Source organism: Mytilus trossulus, chromosome 7 (genome assembly GCF_036588685.1).
Source record: "Mytilus trossulus isolate FHL-02 chromosome 7, PNRI_Mtr1.1.1.hap1, whole genome shotgun sequence".
Classification (NCBI taxonomy): domain Eukaryota; kingdom Metazoa; phylum Mollusca; class Bivalvia; order Mytilida; family Mytilidae; genus Mytilus; species Mytilus trossulus.
Genome location: NC_086379.1, coordinates 44,693,896 through 44,717,743, shown reverse-complemented (window position 1 = coordinate 44,717,743; position 23,848 = coordinate 44,693,896). Strand labels below are relative to the sequence as shown.

The following is a 23,848-nucleotide window of genomic DNA, read 5'->3' as shown; positions in this document are numbered from 1 at the left end:
ACTCCAATTTAACCACGTAGAAAGAGATAGAATAACGTATGCATTGTACGTGTACGGTTATTTAATTGAAAATAAGGTCAACATTGTGAAGTAAAACAAAGATAAATAACTTGATTGACTGGTTCGATCCACAAAAAAAACATTTTAATTTAGGAAAAACAGACGATAAACATAAAATTTAATTTATAATACAAAATTTAGAAGGCCTATAAAAATAAAACTACGCGAGTTGCTTAATCTATTTATATCTATGTTTATGTTTACATTGCTTATATGGTCAAAGAAGGTCAACTCGAAAATTCATAAGAAACGAAGCTAAATATTATTGAGACCAAGGCCTGTTTATTGTTCATTTTATACTTTTGATAGTTTGGAAAAATGTTTTACATTATAAATAAAATATGAGAATTTGAGTCAAATTGGTGAACATGAATTTGACAGCTTGTGCCCATTTAAGCAAAAAAAGTTTTGTAATTTCATGCATTACATTGCATAACACATGTTACATACTATATATCTTTCACATGTTGTTTAATATATATATTATTGTCATGAACATCAATGAATACCTTGACATGATTAATTAACATATATTTGAACATAGTCATAACAAACTAATTAGTTTGTTTATAAGCAATCTGTTCACCATTTGGAACGTGTCCTAAATTAAGCTACATGTTTATTATATAATAAGAAAATATATTTTCATTTAAATAGATATAGGAAGATGTGGTGTGAGTGCCAATGAGACAACTCTCCATCCAAATAACAATTTAAAAAGTAAACCATTATAGGTTAAAGTACGGCCTTCAACACGGAGCCTTGGCTCACACCGAACAACAAGCTATAAAGGGCCCCAAAATTACTAGTGTAAAACCATTCAAACGGGAAAACCAACGGTCTAATCTATATAAACAAAACGAGAAACGAGAAACACGTATATATTACATAAACAAACGACAACTACTGTACATCAGATTCCTGACTTTGGACAGGTGCAAACATTTGCAGCGGGATTTAACGTTTTAATGGGCCCAAACCTTCTCCCTTTTTCTGAAACAATAGCATAACATCACAACATAGAAAAACATACGATAAAATATCAATTGGCAGACTTAACCCAATCAAAAAATGTTTATTTCTAAAAGTAGAGTAAGTATTATGTAAAAATAATTATCAAACTTCAACCGTGTAATTTCTTTTTACATTTATACTTTAATCAATACATGGAACAATTACAGCATATGCTAAAATCTTTTCTTTTTCTTTTACCTTGATTATTACAATTACAAAATGTAATGTGTGCATTACTTTGCAAAAGTATTTGTTAAGTAACGCATTACTTTGATAAATACATGTAATGGTAGTTGTAATTTAATGCATGGTTTTTAACATGATATTATTATAATCGTGCACCATTTGAATAATTTTAGCACATTTGCAAGTCATTTATTAAAATAATAAAAGAAATGATGTCGCAAAAGATATATATAAGAAGTAATGAGTTACATATATACATGTGAAGAAAAGAATAAAATATATCAAATTGTAACTGAAAGTATGTAAATTTAGTGTGTATAAACCAATTTGAGCTTATTTTTACTGTGGATTCATTTGTTTTGGTTGCTACAATTTTCGTGCATTGAGGAACATTTGCATATTCCTGTTTAACTTAATTTTCTCCTTGATATCATTATTTTTAAACAAGGCATTTCAGAATAGTTGTCAATGCCGGATCACCTACTACTAAGCCGATGATTTTCTCTAAGACTCACAGTCAATTTGCATCAGTATTGACCTATTATTAATTGTAATATAATGCATTACATTGCAATGTAATTCGCTCCATGCCTGCATTAGATACAAGCTTGTTCCAATGTTTTATAACTATTCATCGTCATTGTTTTATGTGCACCTAACCAACTTCAATGTCTATACTCCCTTCAACAAAATCGGTCTTAAATAAATAAAACTATTGTTTTTAAGTCTATTTTGGTAATATAGTTTCTAACACGTATATACGTATTGATACATAGATGTTTATCGGTTTGAGCAAACCTATCGATGGTTGATGTAGAAATTCATGCATTGGTCATAAGGAGCTATTTTCTCGGGGGGATTGTATAATGTGTTTTCAATTTAAAAACAGTTGTTGGCATGACACAGGTTATGTTCTTCTCATATATGTTATAATGGTATGATACTAAACCCCTAACGGGAAGGATTGTGCCTGATGTTCATATGATGAAATTATAATCTTTCAGTCAGTTTAATTGAAGTCTGGAGCTGGCATGTCAGTTAACTGCTAGTAGTCTGTTGTTATTTATGTATTATTGTCATTTTGTTTATTTTCTTTGGTTACATCTTCTAACATCAGACTCGGACTTCTCTTGAACTGAATTTTAATGTGCGTATTGTTATGCGTTTACTTTTCTACATTGGTTAGAGGTAAAGGGGAGGGTTGAGATCTCACAAACATGTTTAACCCCGTCGCATTTTTGCGCCTGTCCTAAGTCAGGAGCCTCTGGCCTTTGTTAGTCTTGTATTAGTTTAATTTTAGTTTCTTGTGTACAATTTGGAAATTAGTATTGCGTTCATTATCACTGGACTAGTATATATTTGTTTAGGGGCCAGCAGAAGGACACCTCCGGGTGCGGGAATTTCTCGCTACATTGAAGACCTGTTGGTTACCTTCTGCTGTTGTTTTTTATTTGGTCGGGTTGTTGTCTCTTTGACACATTCCCCATTTCCATTCTCAATTTTATTGATCAAAATATTTATTGGTTTGTTTTGCTTTTTACGTCTTATATTTTGACTGCAATACAACAGAGATTTAGAATACATTTATAGAAAAGAGATAAAGTATATAAACAAAGGAAATATAAACTTTGCCATGACAAAAAAAAGGAAAAAGCAAAACACAAAGAACAGTTTACAATTGCAAAAATCAACATAGAAAACTGTCTATCTTTAAAAAGTCGATTAATATTATAAATAGTTATCAAAGGCATCAGGATTATAATTTTACTACGCCAGACGCGTGTTTCATCTGCATAAGACTTATCAGTGACGCTCAGATCAGAACAGTTAAAAAACCAAACAAATACAAAGTTGAAGAGCATTGAGGACTCAAAATTCCAAAAAGGTTGTGCCAAATACGGCTTTTGTAATCTTCTCCTTGGATAAGAAAATCCTTAGTTTTTTGAAAAATTTAAAAGTGTGTAAACCAGAAATTTGCACAAATGACCATATAATTGATATTTATGTCAACACTAAAGTGCGGACTACTGGGCTGGTGATACCCCTCAGGGACGAAACGTCCACCAGCAGTGGCATCGACCCAGTGGTTTTAATAATTATCAAAGGTACCAGCATTATAATTTTACTACGCCAAACGCGCGTTTCGTCTACATAAGACTCATCAGTGACGCTCAGATCAAAACGGTTAAAAAGCCAAACAAATACAAAGTTGAAGAGCATTGAGGACCCAAATTCAAAAAAAAAGTAAGTCTTGATTCCATTTGTATCTTTGCTAGTCAACAAAAGAAACAATACACAACTTTGGAATAAAAAGTTTCAAAAAGTATTAAATATAAAACAAAATGAGATACACTATTTTGAAAAGATTTGATTTGCAATGTTGTTGCTGCTATTGATTTTGGTAGGCGGCTTACTTATGTTGTAATTGCGCCTAAAATTCATATAACATAAATTTTATGTACTGTGGATTAATTTATTTTTTCTGGGTATTAATTTTCATGGATTGCTGAAAACCTGCATATTCGTGGATATTTGATTTCGTAGTTTTGCTAATGTCTCCATATAATTAAGTCCATTGAAAATATGTCATTCGTTGAACATTTGAATTCGTGGTTCACCTTTACCCACGAAAATCCACAGTATGGATACTTTCAGTCCTTAATTTGTTTTAAGTATGACGTCGAAAGCTAAAAAAAATAATTTTAAACGGATTTTTATTTTCATGGTCATTAAGTATGACATCCTCAATATTGGTCCTATAAACTGAAAGTTTCATTTTTAATTCGAAAACAAGTCCTGAATCGTTTTTTTTTTTGTTAACTAGTATAGTAACATTTCTAGATGAGGTGGAAGATAGGCCCCTATTCATTTAATATAACCGTAAATTTCTCACATATGTACACAATGGTACATGCAGCAACCAATTTAAAAAAGTATTTTCCTGCTATAAATGTTTCGAATGCATTTACAAAATGTCAGATAGAAAAAGCGTTCTTTATCAATATTTTTTTTCGATGTATAACTTGAATGAATGGTTACAAAAAACTAAAACTAAACTGGTGTTGCAGTTGCGTTACACCACATATTCTGTTAATAATAAAACGAACTATCAGAGTAAATTTAAACTGTAATATAATCAGACATTTCATAACGTAACGAAATAAAACCTCGTCAGCATGTTAAATACCACATAAATTTAGTTATCAGCATTTTTTCTAAATATAGATATGACAAGGTTTATTTATATATCAGCTATGACGTCAACAACATGTATATATACTGTGTATCAGTCGTTACCAAGTCGGAACTGGAGAAACTCCCCTTCTAATCGGCCATGTTTGTGACTGACTGGAAGAGAGTGCTGTCAAAGCACCAAATTTTCTCAAAATGATAATGCTTACTTCGTAACCTCTAAGGTTTTTTAACCTAGGAACCGTTCACGGTTTTTGGGCCCACACCACAGCAACCTCGCATACCCAGAAATGGGCTTAGGGGTAGGTGCGGACACCCAAAGACCACAATGCGGTACTGATGTCCGTCGAAGTATATTTTAAGATTGTCGGCGTTGGTAATGTTTTGTGGTTTTTGAGGATTGCGACAAATTTATACAGGTAAGTCAAAGAAATATTTTAAAATCGGCTAAGTTATACCTACTGATGAGGAAAAAGAGGGATAAACACGCATAACGGTATGTACTAAAATTCTAAAATGTTCAGATAGTTTGATTTCTTCAGGTCAAGTTTTTTTATTTAAAAGAATATGGATAATTTAACTGTTTGTCAGAACATATTTACTAAAACATTTAAATTTTATATTTTCCTTTTGATTTATTTCTAGTATGTATTTTTTTAAATCTGCCAGTGAGCTTGTACATGCTTAATTTTGAAGTAATGTAAAGCCCAGCTTAAGATGAAGGATAATTTTCTTATTATATGTTTGTAATAATTTTAAATAGATTTAAAAAGCGATTTGAAACATAAATGTTGTGCCATATTAAACATAAACTACCTTGACGCCATGAAAATATGATCTTGCTACATTATATTAAATAATTAATATGAATAGATTTAAATTGCGATTTGAATTTTTTTTATCTTTATATAACGGTATTTTGAGGTTAAGAAATAGTATCACTAAGTCCAATAGTTTATTTACTTTACCACGACAATAATACACTATCATCAAGTAAGTATACATATATAAAGTATCAGTATTACAAGTACACAGTTCGTACACAGTACGTTTGGACAGAATAACTGGTAAGTACAGTATACCAAAAACCAGAAACGGTTATGATTTAGTGCGAGCGTTACGAAGTAAGCAGGAAAAGTTAGGCTAGGATAGTACTCTCTTCCAATCAGTCTTGCAATCACCCAGATATGGCGGTTATTTTGATTTTATTTTAAGATAACCATAAAGGACATAAAACATGATTATAAATCATGATGAAGGAACCGTTTGTAGAAGGGATTTACAATTTTGCGATTGGGCATGTCGTCGTCGTTCCATTCCACATAAGGATTGTTGGAATCGATCTTGAGGAGTTAGTGTCAGGACAAGCGCTTGTGTATATGTGTATGGATCGCTAAGAATTAGTGCCAAAATGTTCCAAACCTCAAAATAAAGGATGGAATTGATTTTTGGGGTTATGAGAAAAAAGGGAAACCAAAATTATTTTCTTGTTTCCGGACTACAACTTGAGTATTCACCTATTGATCTCTATATAATTGTATCTGAACATGCTCTACCAAAAAGAGAACGTTGAAATTTATTTTTTGGTTATGGCATATCTGTTTAAGAAAAAGTGTCAAAAACAATAATTTTGTAATATTTTTTATAAATTGCTTATTTCTTGCCCGATTTCAATAAAATTGATTAAAAGTCGTGAATTTTTTGGGTTCTTTTATATGTTGAATCTAGTCGTGTAATAGGATGTTAAATTTTGAGCACCGGTTTTAAATTAGTCCATTTGAAATACTGTAACTAAATATTATTAATATTTTTGATTTTGGGGCCAGTTTTCAAGTTTGCCTAAATCAAGGTTGAAAATTCAAAAGTAAACTTTGTGTCATTTCAACTAAAGTTGAATAACTGGGATTCTTTAACGTAATTTTATGTAATATTTAACCATATATTTAGGACACGTTATCAGTATTACACATTGAGGTGCAAAAAGTTCAAAATTCAACTTTTCTTAGATTTAATAAAAAAAATGAATTATTTGATTATTTTATAGGCTAAATAAAACCTTGTACATGTATTTAAATTTTGCACTGGGATTTTTGACAAATATAGGTATTTGTCCAACTTAAAACTTTTGAATTCTATCACATTCATTTAATATTAAAAACATATGCTATGTCAAATATCACGATCCAAATTCAGAGCTGCATCAAGTTGAATGTTGTGTCCAAACTTTTGACAGATGTTCAGGGCTCGATTTCAGAGGTCGTCCCAAGATACGCCCTTTGGTGCATTTTGTTTGATGTTTGCTTGTTTAGAACCAGAATTATCATATTTTTTTCATAACATAATGTTTGGAATAAAAAAGATAAAACAATGAAATGTTAAGTTAAAATATATTTTCAATCTGAGCCCATTATTGAAGATAGTTTCTTTCTTTTTCTAGGTAATTGTGTTTCCCCCGCAAAACTGTTTTATTTTTGTTTCGCTCAATTTGTTTGTATTGAAAGTTGCAATGCAGTAGATTCGATTATTTTCGGTTTAATGAGGTTTGATAATTCACCTCCTTGCGAATGGCAAGAGTTAAGTTGACCAGCTCTTTTTGGGAACCGAATCAAAAGCATAGTTGGTATCTTTGATGCGAATTTGTTTTCGTTTGGTTATCTTTTATGCGGTTTCTTGACCTAATCAGTAGAGTAAAGAGACTGGTCATTTGTTAAGTATCCTTAAAATGTGAGAAATATAGCATAAGAATGATAAGCCAACACAATAATACGAACAGAAGCATTTTGACGTTTTCAAATATGATGATAAAATCGTTGAAGAAAGAGAGACAACTCTAGTGAACTGATATGTACTCTAACTGGAAATCTTTACTACTCGAAAATATCTTTATAAAAATGTATAAAGATGAGTAGAAAATGCATGCAGTGATTTTTGTTTCAAATCCTAGGTTATTTATAATTTATTAAGTTATCAATGGAGACTTTAGTTAATATAAACCTGACCATTGCCGAATCACGTACAACTGAGCTTATGAATAATTGATCAACCCAGTTATTGCTAGTTATTCAAAATTTAACCCTGTATTATTGCGCGCGTCCGAAGCGCTTTTCTGGATGTATTTTCATCAATCCTATATATTTGAAAGCCTATATATTCATAAATGTATAAACACGTTACTGACATTGTCACCAAAACTGATGTAAAGATTATAGCTTAATTCATCAAAAGTCGATTAAGTATGAGGCAACTTTGTAATACACATCTCTTTCAGTAACATAACTTTAAAGGCGACAAAACAAATTATTTTAACATCAAGCGTAACAATTTCCAATGTCTATATTGTACTAATATGGTCGAATTACAGAAACAAAATAAACCAATATAAAATATCAGCAAAGATTTCAGCTACGTCTCTAATTTAATATTTTACACACAGTGGCAAGAAAGTGAATTACCAAAACTAACAAGAAGGCAAACAAATCTAATCTGCTGCGTAACAACTTTTCAAATGCATATTAAGGAGCAACATGTAGGTAAATGGTTTTTTTTTCAAGCTTGTAATATAAGCTAGAAACTCCGACAAGGTTAACCTTAGATGATATGACTATTTTATTCAACTTTCTTATAGTTCCATTTTCAACGTATCTAGGTTTCTATCCAACTTTTGCTTTTGAATACTAGTATATTGGTTTGTCGTTCCTGATAAAAGTAAATACAAAAAATAGTTTGTATAGCACGATATTTATGAAGTGATATATTCCTTTACAAGCAATGGTTCTAAGACTATACTGCTGCTATTTGACTGCAATGCTCAGACAAAATCATCAGCTTAGTGGTTAGTGATTCAACAAGGACAATTATTCTAAAATTCCCTGTTGAAAAATGAATACATTAAAGAGAAACTTATATTCCTACTCCCTCAGGCAGACTTAAGTCGACTTATATTAATAAATGTATTCTTTTCATGTCTCTTTCGGTCATATAGTTCCTAACATATTTATGTATCAATACAATTATGTTTATAGGTTTGAGCAATCCTAGTGTTGGAAAATGCAGAAAATCATTCATTGGTCATGGTCATGAGGAAGCTATTTAATCGAAAAAAAAGGAATGATACATTTTGTTTTTAATTACAAGTGCCTGGTCAAAATATTTATTTGTTCGCTTTTTGTTTTTTACGTGTTATATCTTAATCGTAATACAAAAATTTAGTATGCGTTTAAAGAAGAGAGATGAAATATAACATTGGAATTTAAATGTTGAAATCATTGTAGAAAGAAAGATAACTCGGATGGATTTATCTGTAGTTGTAACCTGTTGTTTTCACGTAATACAATATGCATAAAAATGTATATTTGTAAAAATTAGTAGTAACATATTTACAATGGTTTCTGTTTTTAAATTGAAAATAATGAGCTTGAAAACGCTTTGCCTTTAAAATGCTTCTGAATCGAAAGACTAAATATTTCATTTAAGATTGTAAAATTCTAATACAGCATAATCGATTTTATTTAGCTTTTTCGTAACTCTTGAAAATTCACTTTCATGCCACATGACTAGAAACCTAGTTGGTATATTTGCTGAGATTTTTTATTCGATTTGCCTTAAATCTGTCATTTGACCATATCAGTACATTAAAGACTGGGGAAATATATTGAGCTAGAAGTTAAAAAGCAAGGTTGGTCGAATCTTAAAGCCAAGCTATCAAAAAACACCTAGTCGTTCAAAATTGACTTGTGAATTTGACTATACTGTTTGCGATCTTTTTTCGTACAACGACTTTTAACTTGACTACGTATTTTCATACTTCGACATTAAACGTTGTCATGGTCATTACTGAGTTTACAAGGATTATTCTTTTTGCATTATTATCATTTTGCAAAGAAATTCTAAGTAACGGGCACGTTAATGTTTTTCTTTCCAACTACTTTTTCCAGTGTATACACGATTTGATATTAAATCGACAGCTCTCGTGTGCCTTGGCTTGGATTCAGAGACGGTTTTTTTTGTGTGTGAATAAAATGCAGACGTGGGTCGATCAAAGTCATGTCTGAGTCTGTGTTACTTTAGTTGTTTTTTTAAAAGATACCGTGTGCAATTCTGCAACATAAAAACACCTCACCTAAGTTTTATCTGTTTAGTGTTTAAAAAACCCACGTATCCCTTAAATGCATTCGGTAGAAGCTTGTAAATAAGATATTACAAATAAAACAAAAACAACAAAGCAAAGCAAAATGAAAAAGGTTTTACTCCGTATACTAGTATGTCTTTTTAAGGTAGTTAATTTGCTGTCCCTTATTTTGGTGTCTTCATCAAATCAATCCTTTATGTTTAATGACAACTAATTCAAGTTGCTTAATGTCTTGGCTAAGGAAAGATTTCTACACAAATTACAAGGTCATACATGACTGTCGGTGACCAAAACAAATATGTTATTATAACTATGATCTATTTTAGTATTGAATATAGATGGATATCACTCGTAGATTGTACCGAATTAGCTTGTGTGTTATAATAAACAACAATTAATTGCAAGACCGTTTTAAACAATCAAAAGTTTTGTTTACCGTTTTTCAATAAGTATGATATACACATAAAACAATAACATTGAACAAGAATTTAATGAAATATGTGTCATGGATTACAAAAATGTCTTAAAGTAAATAAATAATATAAAAAAAGTTTAACCAGATGCCGCATTCATTCTTCTTATTCTCCATATTCTCCATACTGTCAGAACATTCGAAACAAATAAAGGTATACAAAGTTTTGTAAACAGTAAAATTGTAACTTCATTTGGCCGTCATCATTGTCACGAACTCTGAAATACAAAATGTATGTTGTATATTAATATTTGAATCCATTAGTGATCATTCATCAATGGGGCGCAAATTTAGGGAGGAAAGAAGGCATGTAAAAATAAGAATATATACATAATAAAAAGTTTTAACATTCAAAAATATTTGAAGCATCATAAACTGACAGTACACAAAAGTAATAATAATATGCAAGTGTGGTATCCACCCTCCTCAGAGCAATTGCTGTGAAATGTATGAAACAATTAGCTGCATAATATCAAATAATGTCAGAAATAATTGTATTGCAATATTTATTTTTTTATGATTCCATAAATCCTGTATAAATGATACACTGAATCAAAAGTATGTATAATATTTATTTGAAGATATGCTTCCAGATGTATCCCGTCCTTTCTGTAATAGATCTTTTCGATAGCCGTATTAATGTAAGACGCTTGTCTTATATAGAGAAAGTACACAATATCGATGGAATATAAAGAAATAAATGTAATTACCATTGGCATATTTTATCAATATGAATTCTTTTATATCGATTTGAAGTTGAGATTCGGCGCAATTGTATACGAAGTGTAAATATATTTAGTACAACGAAAATGCTTATTCATCATAAGAACATCGCATGCTCTGCCTCTCTTTGTTTAAACATTAGCTAAATTAACTTATATTCGATGACGAACTTTTTACCACAAAAACATGGCAACACTTGATTTATAGAAAGATCAAGGAATCTCCTTGCGTTGCTTTTGTCGTACTATCTGGTGGTCTTCGATAACTGCTTTAGATATGTTTAAGCTTAGCTGATAGAAAAAAATACCTGAAATAATCCATTTAAACTTACCACGAATGTGTTAAAGAGGGATGAAACATACCAGAGGAACAATCAAACTCATAGATCGGAATAAAAAAAAATGACAACGTCATGACTAAAAATGAAAAAATGCTCATGTGTTGATAACGACCATACAAATAATGCGCAAACTGAAAATTGTCTACCTGTCATGGTTCCCTTATTTATATTTCGTAATTTTTTTTTAAATCTGGATTTGTTATTTATATTTGCTATTACTAATGACTGACAATTGGCGTGCGACATCATAACATATATTTACACATACAAGAGTTTTGTTTATGAAGGCTAGGTTTACATCATTTAGGAATGCAGTTGAAGAACCACCCTATTGTTAGCAATTAAGTATTTTCGTTATTATGTCGCATTGCGCCATGCACTCGTCGTTATTCGGCATTTTCCGCTCATTTGTTTAAAAAAAACGTGTTTTGATGATCGTGTTTATTTGTGTTCTAATGATAGAAAATGTCATATTGCATCAAGGAATTTAGTTCTTTGTCGCAATGCGGACTGCATTCCTCTAATAACAATAATTAGCATACAGACAACATATTAAATAAAAGATGCCAGCAGTTATTACGACTGTGTTATGTTTGGCACGTATGGACGGTACCTTTAATTAAGAAAGACTAGTAAAGTGATGAATAATTGCTATTCACATAATTATATCCACATAATAGGCTCTCCTGTTATCGAAGAAGACGTTATATCATCCAGTATAATACCGATCCAAGCGATTACTTTAAAACCTGATTTTCTTTCGTGGATTTATAGTTAAACAAGTAATTGATTTAAAATTGATATTAAATATATACTTTATATATTACAGCCATCAGGTTGGTCTTCATATAGTGTTTTTACAATAATACTGTTCAACGTTCATACGGTGTAATGGAACAATAGTTTATCGATGTTCAAATCTAATAAATTGATTTTTAATGAAAACTAAAACTGAATTAATATCAGAAAAATAATGAGCTCCGAGGAAAATTTGAAACGGAAAGTCCCTAGCTCAAACACATGAAACGAATGTACTATAAGTGTCAAATTCTTGACTTGGTACAGGCATTTTTTATGTAGAAAATGCTAGAGAAATGGTTTTAACAACTGTTGAGTTCCGAGATTCAGAAATCATTTTCGAAGAAAATAATTCGAATGAAGTCTAAAACCCTACAGAGCATACTAATACAAAATTTTATACATGATTTTTTATGCGTTGACACTGACTTTACAGTTGAACATACCTGCCTTTCCATTACTTTCGAAATAGATCTTTTCAATTATCTTCCAATACTGTTTTTTGAAGGAAGCAATATGTCAGTACGTAATTAATTCCCAGCAAAGTAAGAACTTTTTGTCAAATAGCTTTACGTAGATTTTATAAATTGAATCAAGATAATTCCCCTATTGGTAAAAGTATCAATAGGGGAATTATCATTTCTTTTCTGTTCATGATTGAATTTGTTTTAACTACTCTTATAGCCTAGACGCAATAGATAACCAGTAACACGTCCATTAACTTATTATCATGCTTTTATTAAGTAACAAGAAGAATTCGGTTAATTCTGAATTATTACGCTAAAACTGTTACTAAATGAACTCGGAGGAGATTATAGAAAGTAACAAGAATCCATAAAATCCTAAGACGAACGACTTAATAAGTTATACTATATATTAAGGTGCTATTTAAATCTCAATATTTATTGAAAAGTTGTTTATATAATACAGTAAATAAGTTTCATTAAATCTGTATATTAAAAGAAGAGAAAAAGATATTTCAAAATATTTTTACATTGCAATGATGACATTAGGGCCAATACCACTTTTTAAAGGTAAACATTTTGTCATAACAATGATTTAAAAGAAACAAAAACAAGACGTTATAAATTGCATGCGTCCGAAAAGAGAAAATAACAAAAATACTGCACTCCAAGGAAAATTTAAAACGGAAAGTTTCTAATCAAATGACAAATGTCATATTCCTGACCTTCCTATAAAGAAAATTATGTATTAAAGCTGTTTTATAGCTAAACCTCTCACTTGTATAATATTCTTTGATATTGACAACGATATGTGAACAAAACAAACAGACATAACAGGTTAAAATGTCAAAAATAGCGTTTTTCTTGATTTGCCTCCATCAAAAACGCACAAAGCCGAGTATTTGCAAGATGAGGATGTTTACGAATCAAACAAGTAAAGTTGAAATGCTATATTACCAAAAAAAGGAGATGAAAAATAGCCAAATCCATTTAAGATTTTCTTTGTCGTAGGAATTCTCAACCTAAGTTTCTTTATAATTTCAAAATTCATTAACGTAAGATTTGTTACTAGTACATTGTCGAATAGACAGTATAGTTTTTTTTATTGTTGAAGGCCGTAGTAGGTGATTAAATTTCAATTTGATAGATATATTTAAATAAAGATCTTTGTGTAACAAGTAACAAACATTCAAATAAACGATTTTTACATTCTCGCAATATGTCTATCAATAAACTAGATAAAAGACCTCAAGAAATTGTAACTGCGTTCAAAACGTTTAACAGGTCAATAAATTCGGTTAACAAAACAGAAAAACAACTTATTTTAGAATAATGTTGACATATCAGACACGACAACTTTAACGAAAAGTGTGGTTTTATGACATCAAAATTTGCTAATGTGATATTTATATTCAATGCAGTATTGCGAGTTATTTTATTACAAGCACAATAATAACACGACAACTGTAATGCAAGGAGTCGAAGATTATAATGCCTCTGTCTACCATATACTTTGTTCCGTTGGTTGTGACGAAACTATTGATGATGACTATCTAAATTTCATAAATGATTTATACTTTTTATGTAATTCATTATCAACCTTTTAAATAACCCCACTATCTTTAATGTTTTATAAGTAGTTTCCATGTCTCCTTGTTGGTATTCTTATATTTGAAGCTAGATTGCTGATGGTATGAGCTATTTGGATCAATCCTGCCCAACAACGCTGTCAATTGGAATTGGCACGCTCGTACATATATTTTTTGTGCTCTTCCTGTGTTTGTTTGTATCGTCTCTTTCATTTATTTTGATATCGTTCGAAAAAAAGGTCTGAAGTGTGGGAAATGGAGCCCTCACTTCTGTATTCCAAAAATTCTCTTTTCTCTATATTTTAGAACTCTGTTATCTCTATTCTTGTTTTTCTAATTTCTCTATAGATTTTGCCAATGAGACCAACACTATAAACCCCATCCAAACCCTCTTCTATGGACTTTCAATTTCTGACTCGTTCTTTTTCAGAAGATTCGGTCATAATCTAAATCAAAGTAAGCGGGTGTGATATGATAGCTAAAGAGACAAATATACACCAAACAGTGACGTGGCTGTTACAACCTATAAGTCACCGTATAACCTTCAACAATGAACCAATCCATGTTGTATGGAAAGCTTTAAAACACCCCGACACGACAAAATAAGTGCCGTCCGGAACATTTTAGATAAATGATGATGATTGTTGTATAGTTCATACATTCGACAAAAGAGATACATATTTGTTTAAATTGATATGTCTGATGTCTATTTACTACTTTTTTTGTTCTATAGATTTCCTCTGAAAACATAAGTAAATATATTCGCCCTACGTAAAAAGAAAAACAACCGTTATGTTTTATGTTATTTTAATAATAATATAATAAATGATGTATTTCTTTTTAAACATTTAAAATGTAGTATAAAACAAATTGTTAATAAAACACTTTCACTTCTGAAGTGAAATCATCTGAGCGTTTTTATATTTCTTGAGACAACACATAGAGTTGTTTATTGATATCTATATATTTACATAAAGTTTTCGGAATTATGAAAAGTACAATATCAAACACCAAGTACAATCTTGGAATAAATGCATATCTTGTCTAGCATTTTAGTTAGTCAAACATGCGCAAAGCAAATAATTAGTGCACTCCTTCATTGTTAGTCAGAGACTTGGTATGACATGGCACCAAACAGGAAGTGACGTCACAAGGTCATAAGGCGTACACAAGGAGATGGAATGGTAAGGAAGCATGTTGGTAGGTGAAGATCTTCATCTTTTTGTCTTTCGAGAAAGAATTAATCTTGCATATCCCATAAAATCTGAAAGTAAACTGAAAAGTTTCAGCCTACTTTTATAATAAATGAATCAACGAAAGACACCAGAAACAAAAAAAAACTTTAAAAACATATGTATGAAAACTGTTGAACAAATGAAAAAATTCAAACAAGTCTTAAAAGTGTAAAGAATTTAAATAGAAGCTTCTTTTTACTCTCTCTAGTGCAACGTTTTGATTTTAATGCTAATAATTTAAATGTTACTCCCGACATATGAAACAGATACAAAAATCAACTTATTATCGATGTGTTAAACTTATAATGTATCTTTTTTTTAAGAAAACAAGTTACCAAGGGACACTACAAAAAATATAAGCCATTTTGTTAAACCAGGATCTACCAAAACCTCAATAAATTTAGTAATCAATTGAATATAATGATTTGAAAAACAAAATGCTGCAAAATGTGAAGTTTTAAAAGACATTTAAACATTAAACGCATCTAATGTAATTGTCTCTTATCTTGTGAATGCAATACCATGTCAAACCATTAAAAGCAGTACAATTAAAGTTAAATTTTCATACACATGTTAATTGCTTGAAAGCATTTTAGTGTTTAATTAAGCAAGAAGTATTCACCAGCCGTTTAAAAATAATATAAATCTATAATCCATAATCTCAAATTATCTCATTCTGAAAAGATGGAAAGTTAAAATTTCATTGACATATTTGAAACACTTGGCTGTAAAAACTTTTCATTGAAGCTGTTTTATACGAATTCTGTTCTGGTTGCACCGAGGACAATAAAAGTTGCATGTTAGTTTAATTAAAACAAGAGATTGCAATAAAAGAACTCCTGTTTTCAACAGCGAATGCATTATGAATTAATAGATGCATTAGAAAATCTTAAATTTGAAAACAACATGTGATACCATTTTCAAGAATTTGATTTTTTAACAAGTTAAACTGAAATATTAATAGGAAAATGTTTGAGGTGATGTAACCTTTAAAATAAGTTCAAAGGTCAATGACGAGAAGCCAGTCAGCATCTTTAATTCATTATAAGGACAAGTGTTTGGAATAAATGCATACCGATTATTCAATCATGGATTTTTTTTATATCAATTAAGAATATCTCGCATGGGTAAAGAATGCGTTCCAATGTTAGTGGGAAAAAGCGATGATTTCATGCAATTAATGTCTTCTAAAAATGACATGCATTTTCATAGCAGGAAGTAAAGCTAAGGGAGATAATATACAGCCGTCATAGTGTCCAATAGGAATTTGAAATATACCTTCATAGTTAACTAATCCATCGCCATCCAAATCTGCTTCTTTAATCATTTCATCTACTTCTTCGTCCGTTAATTTTTCACCTAAATTTGTCATTACATGCCTTAATTCTGCCGCACTTATAAATCCGTTCCCATCCTTATCGAACACTCTGAATGCCTCCCGAAGTTCTTCTTCACTATCAGTGTCTTTCATTTTCCTTGCCATCATAAGCAAAAATTCTTCGAAATCGATTGTTCCATTACCTAAAGTTAGGAAAAAGATTGCAAGACTATTAATCTCCTCTTTTCAGTACATATTTCTTAAATGAACACAAGTTAACGAGACATCTTAACCACAACAACTAAAACATCGAAACCTAAACAAGGCAACAACAAAACAAAGTAAAAGAAAACGTAGAAGAGACAGTTCAATGAAATGCCCAGAAAATAATTTCGTATTTACGCTCCTAAAAAGTACGAAATCAAGTATCAAGTAATATGAGGTTTGAAACAATATGGCAGTGATCATTCACACAGACGTTTGACTTGAAGGTATCTCTGTGACCGACCCGGAGAAAGATGACATATCTAAGGCAGTTTAAACAACGTTCAAGGAAACAACTTCAGGTTTTGTTTATCATGTATATGTATTAACTGCAAACCATTGAGAACATTTATTACATGATTTGTTTGTATGTAAAACCACAATGAAGTTAAAAAAAATGAGAGGTGTCAAATACCAAAACGGAAAATCAAACTCATAAGTCGACAAAGAAACTGACATTAATAATGGCATGACAAAAGTCGAAATACGATCATAAAACACTACAAAACAGTCTACAAAACACAACTCAATAAACTGATCACCACGTACTGCAACAAAACAGGATTGATAAAGCAAGTGTTCCGAGTTGGGGTAAACATATCCTGCTTCACATATGGCACCCATCGTGTTTATAAGAATAACAAAACTCCTCTGAATTCAATTGTGCAATAAAAATTTGACTGTTTTGTGTGTATTTACTCTTGCGTATTATTTATGATCAAATGACTTTAAAAAATATATGTAAACAGAGAATAAAAATGAAATCAGCTTGCTTGAAAAAAAAAAGATAAGGCACATATTGTTGTTAAAAGTTCTTAAGGAAAATTGTATAGATTTTTATCTTAAGATTGTTTTTCTTCGAGAGAAACCTCTTTGCAGCTTATGTACTATTAACACAGTATTTGCTTATCGTAGGTATTTTTTACTGATCGGTATTTCAGTGAACTGTCATTACTATTTACGTCTTTTCGCAACACAGCGGCCATTAATTGTTGAAAACTTTCATGCAGCACTCCATTCCAACCACCTCAAATGCATAAGAAAGACTAAACTGCTATAGACAATTAACTGCTAGAGCTATTATTTCACTCTCATACAGCGATTCACTTACCAATTCCGCAGCAGTTTATCTGCATTGCTCCATAAAATGCTACAGCTTATAACAAAGAGGTTATAAATTAGTGCGGAACATATGGTCCGCTGTGTTGGTTTTTGTTTTATAAATATAAAATGGCGACTCCCTTAGGTAAGGTTGATATTTCTGTACTGTTTAGTCATATAGCTCTTAATGTTTCTACGAAACAACTCATCAAGTATGTATTTGTGCATCCCCGGCTTTAAAATGTTTTGGTTTGAGCGTTTCTGATGACAGACATGGTCCTAGACAGGGTTCTCGCTGCCTTTACACATTTCACTACTTTTTTTCCTTCAAAATAGTACTTAGTAAAATATGCTATTTTTTTTTCACTCTGACATACCGTTTTTTTTTTGTCAACTACTATTGAGGGACAACTTCTCCACTAAGGAATTGACATTATTTACAATAGTTCTTGCCACACGAGTCAGAGTCGGTTTCTGTTTACACATAAGATCATAGGCAACATTGGAAAGGAAACATTTTCGGAATTTGATGAGACGTACATACTTTTGAGGTGCAAAGCCAAACAAATTTCACATCAAATAATTACAGACATTTATAAAACGCAACTGATCTTGCTTTCCTTCAACTTTTGTCGACTTTTTTCTTCCATGCGAATAGGGCTAAAATGTTTACTAAAGGATCGTGTAGCTAATTATAGTTAACAATACAGTAGATTTAGAAGACAAAAGAGACGATGCAATTAACAGCTTAGGGATGCAAATAGCTTATAAAAACATATAATGAAAACGCCAACAAAGTTCAAGATTGCGATACATCAACCTATATATATCGAAGGAGCCTGCCAAAAATCAATTAGTAAAAGAGAGACATATTGAAGAATTGAAAGAGTCAAAAGTCTATTTGATATTACCGACTGTTAGCTCCGGAATTTATATTTTTTCGACAGGTTACCTACTCTGTGGTAAAACATCATGGTACCCGGTCAATTACGAGCGACACAAAATAAGTAAAATCAAATATATAAACGTTGCAATTTGTTGGGGAGGGGTTACTACTTTCTGATGATTTAGTCACGTATAGAAAGCATTACACATAAACGTATATATAAGTTGATGCATCCCAATCTTGAACTTTGTTGGCGTTTTTATATCATTTTTTTTTTCAGGGAATAAAAGGTCGACAAAAGCTTCTGAAAAACAAGAACAGTTTTAAAAATGTCGGTATAACGAAAATGATCTATGATCCATGTGAAACACTTCAACCACCCTTTATTTATGAATTTTCATGAAAAGTTATTATCAATCATAATAAAAAAGAGACAAAACTAAATCTGATAATCTTATGTTTTTTCTTAATCAAAACCAAAAGACGTTTCAAATTAATTTTGAAGAAAGATTTGTGAAAATCAAACGTTAAAAAATCAACAGATATCTATAGGTCAGAAAACGACCTTTAGTATTAAAAAAAATGAGTTTAGAATATGTCATGCTCAATCTAATTGAAAACCAATCTCTCATCGCTCCCGTTTTCTGATATGTCAAGCGACATATCAGAAAACGGGAGCGATGAGAGATCGATTTTAAATAAGATTGTGTCATGCTGTACACCTTTTTAGTCTTGAGGTTTTTTTCTTCTTCAAAAGACTACAAAGAATTGTAAGTACAGGGTATTTTTTATAAGGTGTTACTATGTTATCAGAAAAGACAAATAGGTGGTATATGCGTACCTATTTTGTTGAGGTATAACTGAATAATGAACATTAAACGTGTTCAATTATATAGCTGGATTGAAATGTTTAAATACCTTAGAAACCGACAAAAAGACTAGAAAAGAAATCAGTTCAGAAAAACGACTTATCTTTTATCACTTAAACTGACAAAAAAATGTCCATTCCCATTAGAAAACCGACTGTCTTACGGAATATGAAAAAGGGTCATTAAAGTAAATTCTTTTCTCGGGAAATTATCTTTTCAGTCATCTTAAAACATAAGTACTTGAACAATGTGCATGAAATCATTGACAAAATTATCTGTATAACAAATTATTTGCTCGAAAATAATTAATTGAATGTTTTCAATTTATAGATACTTAGCTAACATATCGAGTTTTCAATCAATAACATGCAAACTATGCAAAGCAATTACTATGAAACCATTTGGGGAAGTTTTACCACTTTTTGTACTCTTAATACCAAATAATCTGTTTAGAAGAAGTATCACGTATTTTGTAAAAGGTAATAGAAATAGAAATACGATCGTTCATTTTGAAATATTGCATCTATGTATTCCCCTGGTTTTCTATGGAACATATTTGTTGATAAAAGTTATGCTGTTATTGGTGTTTTCATCCGTAGCCATGCTTTCAGCGCCACTGTCAACTTCCAAAGCAAGGTTGTCGGCTCTCCGAAGTCCTGTGATTATGAGCTTCGGTTCTTGCTTGGAAGTTTGGTGGCTGTTTCTAAGACTGACTAGCAATACATTTGATCATAAACAAGAACACAGACCGTGCATTCATAGTATTTTCTTCTATTTTTAAAGAAAGAGCTTACCGTCAGCATCTACTTCGTTGATCATATCTTGAAGTTCCGCTTCCGTTGGATTTTGACCTAAAGAGCGCATGACTGTGCCCAGTTCACTTGTTGTGATGGTTCCATCACCATCTTTATCAAATAACGAGAATGCTTCTTTAAATTCTGCAAAAGTATAATTTTCAAAAAGAATATATAAAGTACAAAGAAAGAAAAAATACATTGTCACAAAGAGATCGGATCCGCCGATTCTACTCGAACAATGACATCTTCTGACTATTTCGTAACATCTGTTGTTTCAACGTTATTATTTTATACCATTATTTTTCAGTGTCAGTCCAAACCCTTTATCCCGGACGACTCCCTTACAGACCCTGTTATTTGTATTGTTTGTTTATTTGTTCTCGCTTTGAAAAATGCATGATATACTTGCCAATGGACATTAAGTAACCAACTATTACTCATCTATATTGATTTTAACTTAACTTTTAAAAAACAGTTATGATATTAAAAACTGGAGGCTAAAAGGAGCCTTTGTCGCTCATCTGAAATTTTGATTTACAATTAATGCATGAAATAATACAATTATCATATTTTTGCTTTAATGTCAGAGATATAAGCCGAAAACAGTATTTTTTATTATCTGTTAGCCACGTCGGCCATGTTGGTTGTCAGGTTGTTTCATAGGACCCATTTAAAAAAAAAACTCGATACCTAAATGATGATTGTGGCCAAGTTTGGTTAAATGTGGCTACAAGTATGTAGTTTCAGAGGAAAATTTTGTTCTTTGGTCATGTTGACCTATTTGTAGATCTTACTTTGCTGAACATTATTGATGTTTATACTCTATTTCGATCTATAATAAACGGCATAATTTCCTTATATCTCCCATTCAGGAGCAACAACCCACCTGAAAATTGTTTGAATTGTCTGAATTTTTTTTAGGACATATAGATCTTGCCATGATAAACTCCAGTTAGATTTGCACTAAATACTTTGGTTTCAGAGATATAAGCTAAAATCTTCATTTTACCCCGTATGTTCTATTTCTAGTCATGGCGGACATCTTGATAGGTTGACCGTAATCATCGGACATTTTTTTAAACTAGATATACCATAATGATGCTTGTGGATGAGTTTGGATAAATTGTGTCGATTATTTTCGAGGGAGAAGACATTTGTAAAAGTTAACGACGACGACGGACGCCAAGTGATGAGATAATATCACTTGGTATTTTAGCTCAGGTAAGCTAAAATGAATATCAGAAGACGATTGGTGATTTCAAATGCGAATGCCATGTTAACAAACTATTTGTAAGAGCCTCGCTTTGATGTATGAAAATAACCAGCACTGTAGAAATGATAAGGACGGATGTAATTAATGTTTTCTGACAAGAATTTCCTTCATCTTTTCATTTGTATTCTTTTTATCTAATTATAAATGTTTTAACTACGTCAAAAGCGCAAATACATTTCCTGTCAATCAACTTAGTTAGGGAAACATAAACGGGATATGAAATTTTGTTAAAAAAAGGGTTCAGTTTTTAATACTTGTATTTCTCACTCTAATAGGAATGCTTTATTTAAATTTTCCTTTCAGAAAGGTAATTTGTGAATGTTGTTATTCTCACACATTGTTGTCAATATAATAGAATTTTATGCGACTGTTATACAAGTGAGAGGTTTCATTGGCTAGCTCTAAAACCAGGTTTAATCAACCATTGTCTACATAAGAAATCAAGTCACGAATATGACAGTTGTTATTCATTCGTTTGATTTGTTTGAGCTTTTGATTTTGCGATTTGATTAGGGACTTTCCGTTCTAAAAAGTAAAATCACAAAAATACTGAACTTAGAGGAAAATCAATTCGGAAAGTCCATAATCACATGGCAAAATCAAATAACAAAACGCATCAAAAACGAATGGAAAAGAACTGTCATATTCCTGACTTGGTACAGGCGTTTTCAAATGTAGAATTATCCTCTTAGTTCAGTAGTTTTGTGATAACACTATTGTTGAACATGTTAATAATAATAATTTGATCCCGAACAACATTGAAAAGAGGATTGTTAAAAAATATATCTAGAATTTTATCAAAGAGAATTTTAACGTTCATATAACGTGACTCTGTACTTTTAAAGATCCTGTCAGTATGTTATTGTTCTAGACTATGTCTTTATGTTATATTTCTATTTAAGAAATAAATCATGGGGGCTTGAATATATCGTTATTTTACCACGGGTTGGCCCTTTATGACATATATTTTACCCTGAGCGATAGCGAGGGGTAAAATATCGGCATAAAGGGACAACCCGTTGTAAAATCTAGATATATTCAAGCCCCCATGAATTATTTCGATTCTAATAGGACAAATACGTCAATTTTTTTGGATCGAAGCCCTCTAGGTGGAGGCCATTATTTGCCGTTCCCATAAATTAACGCACTTTTAGATTGGCGTAAAAGAACGGAGCAAACAGAATAAGTGACATGCTCAAATTATTCACAAAACTTATTTAGATAGATTTGGATGAATTTTAATGATAGTTTACTTATATGGCTTCTATGTATAAAACAAAATAGGCTTATTATACCCCATTTTAGCATCGTTTGTTTACGTTTGCTTGTTGTGGTGATTTTCGGTATCAGAACTGCGTGTATTTTCCCGTAAAATGCTTAAATTATAACGTCATCATTCTATGACGTCGGGTACTTCATTCATAAAAAAAAACATATGACGTGGGAGTACGATCGGAACAGCCAATGCAATATATTCATATTTTACCACGGGTGTGTACTCAAAGCGTTTGAAGGACGTCATGTTAGAATAGAAATTAGAAAATGCGTTAAACCACAAACGTCAAAATTATTCAATCGCTCAGTGGAATAAACAAATTGTGGTTTCTTATAAATTCTATATAACTTTTAAACTATTATTATAAATTATAAATCTCGGTCTATTCCTAAAATTAAGTCTTACTACTTTTGTTTGTTTAACCCTGCATGCTAACATTGCGCATGTGAAATTTTAAAATTGTTTGTATAAACATTGAACGACAAAAATATGTAGAGTATGAACTTTCTGACGTCAAACACGCAAAGCAATGAGCGTGTTTTTAATTTGATAGATGCTTTTGTGTTCTGTTAAATTGTTTCTTTTAAAATTGTAACACGATGATGACTGCTGTATCCATATTTAGACTATTTTATTCATTTATTATGTCTGTTTAGTTCACGCACGGCATCATTGTAAATATGCCTGTACCAAGTTTTGTCATTTGAATTAGCCATGTGATTGTGGACTTTCCGATTTGAATTTCCTGAGTTCAGTATTTTTGTGATTTTAATTTTTGCTGTGTGTTAGTTTATTCTAAGATGTTAGTCCTGTGTGTTTGCTTTTAAAAAAAAATTTAGTTGATTTATATGCGTCGGATTTTA

The 23,848-nt window shown here is 31.1% G+C and overlaps 1 protein-coding gene across 6 annotated transcripts in view; it reads right to left on the bottom strand.

The window, feature by feature from the left end:
- Positions 1-10,051: 10,051 nt before the first annotated feature.
- Positions 10,052-23,848, bottom strand: part of LOC134725148 (calmodulin-A-like) — a 42,655-nt gene continuing 28,858 nt past the window's right edge. The window contains exons 3-6 of one of the 6 annotated variants that reach the window (XM_063588720.1): positions 20,434-20,577; positions 17,895-17,939; positions 16,480-16,722; positions 10,052-10,270 (exon numbers count right to left, since the gene is read on the bottom strand). In XM_063588720.1, coding sequence (XP_063444790.1) covers positions 10,242-10,270; positions 16,480-16,722; positions 17,895-17,939; positions 20,434-20,577 — 461 coding nt within the window. In that variant the 3' untranslated portion in view covers positions 10,052-10,241. Of the gene's footprint in view, positions 10,271-14,843; positions 15,231-16,479; positions 16,723-17,894; positions 17,940-20,433; positions 20,578-23,848 lie in introns of those variants that run through there. The other 5 variants (XM_063588722.1, XM_063588719.1, XM_063588723.1 and 2 more) reach the window with 5 other exon arrangements.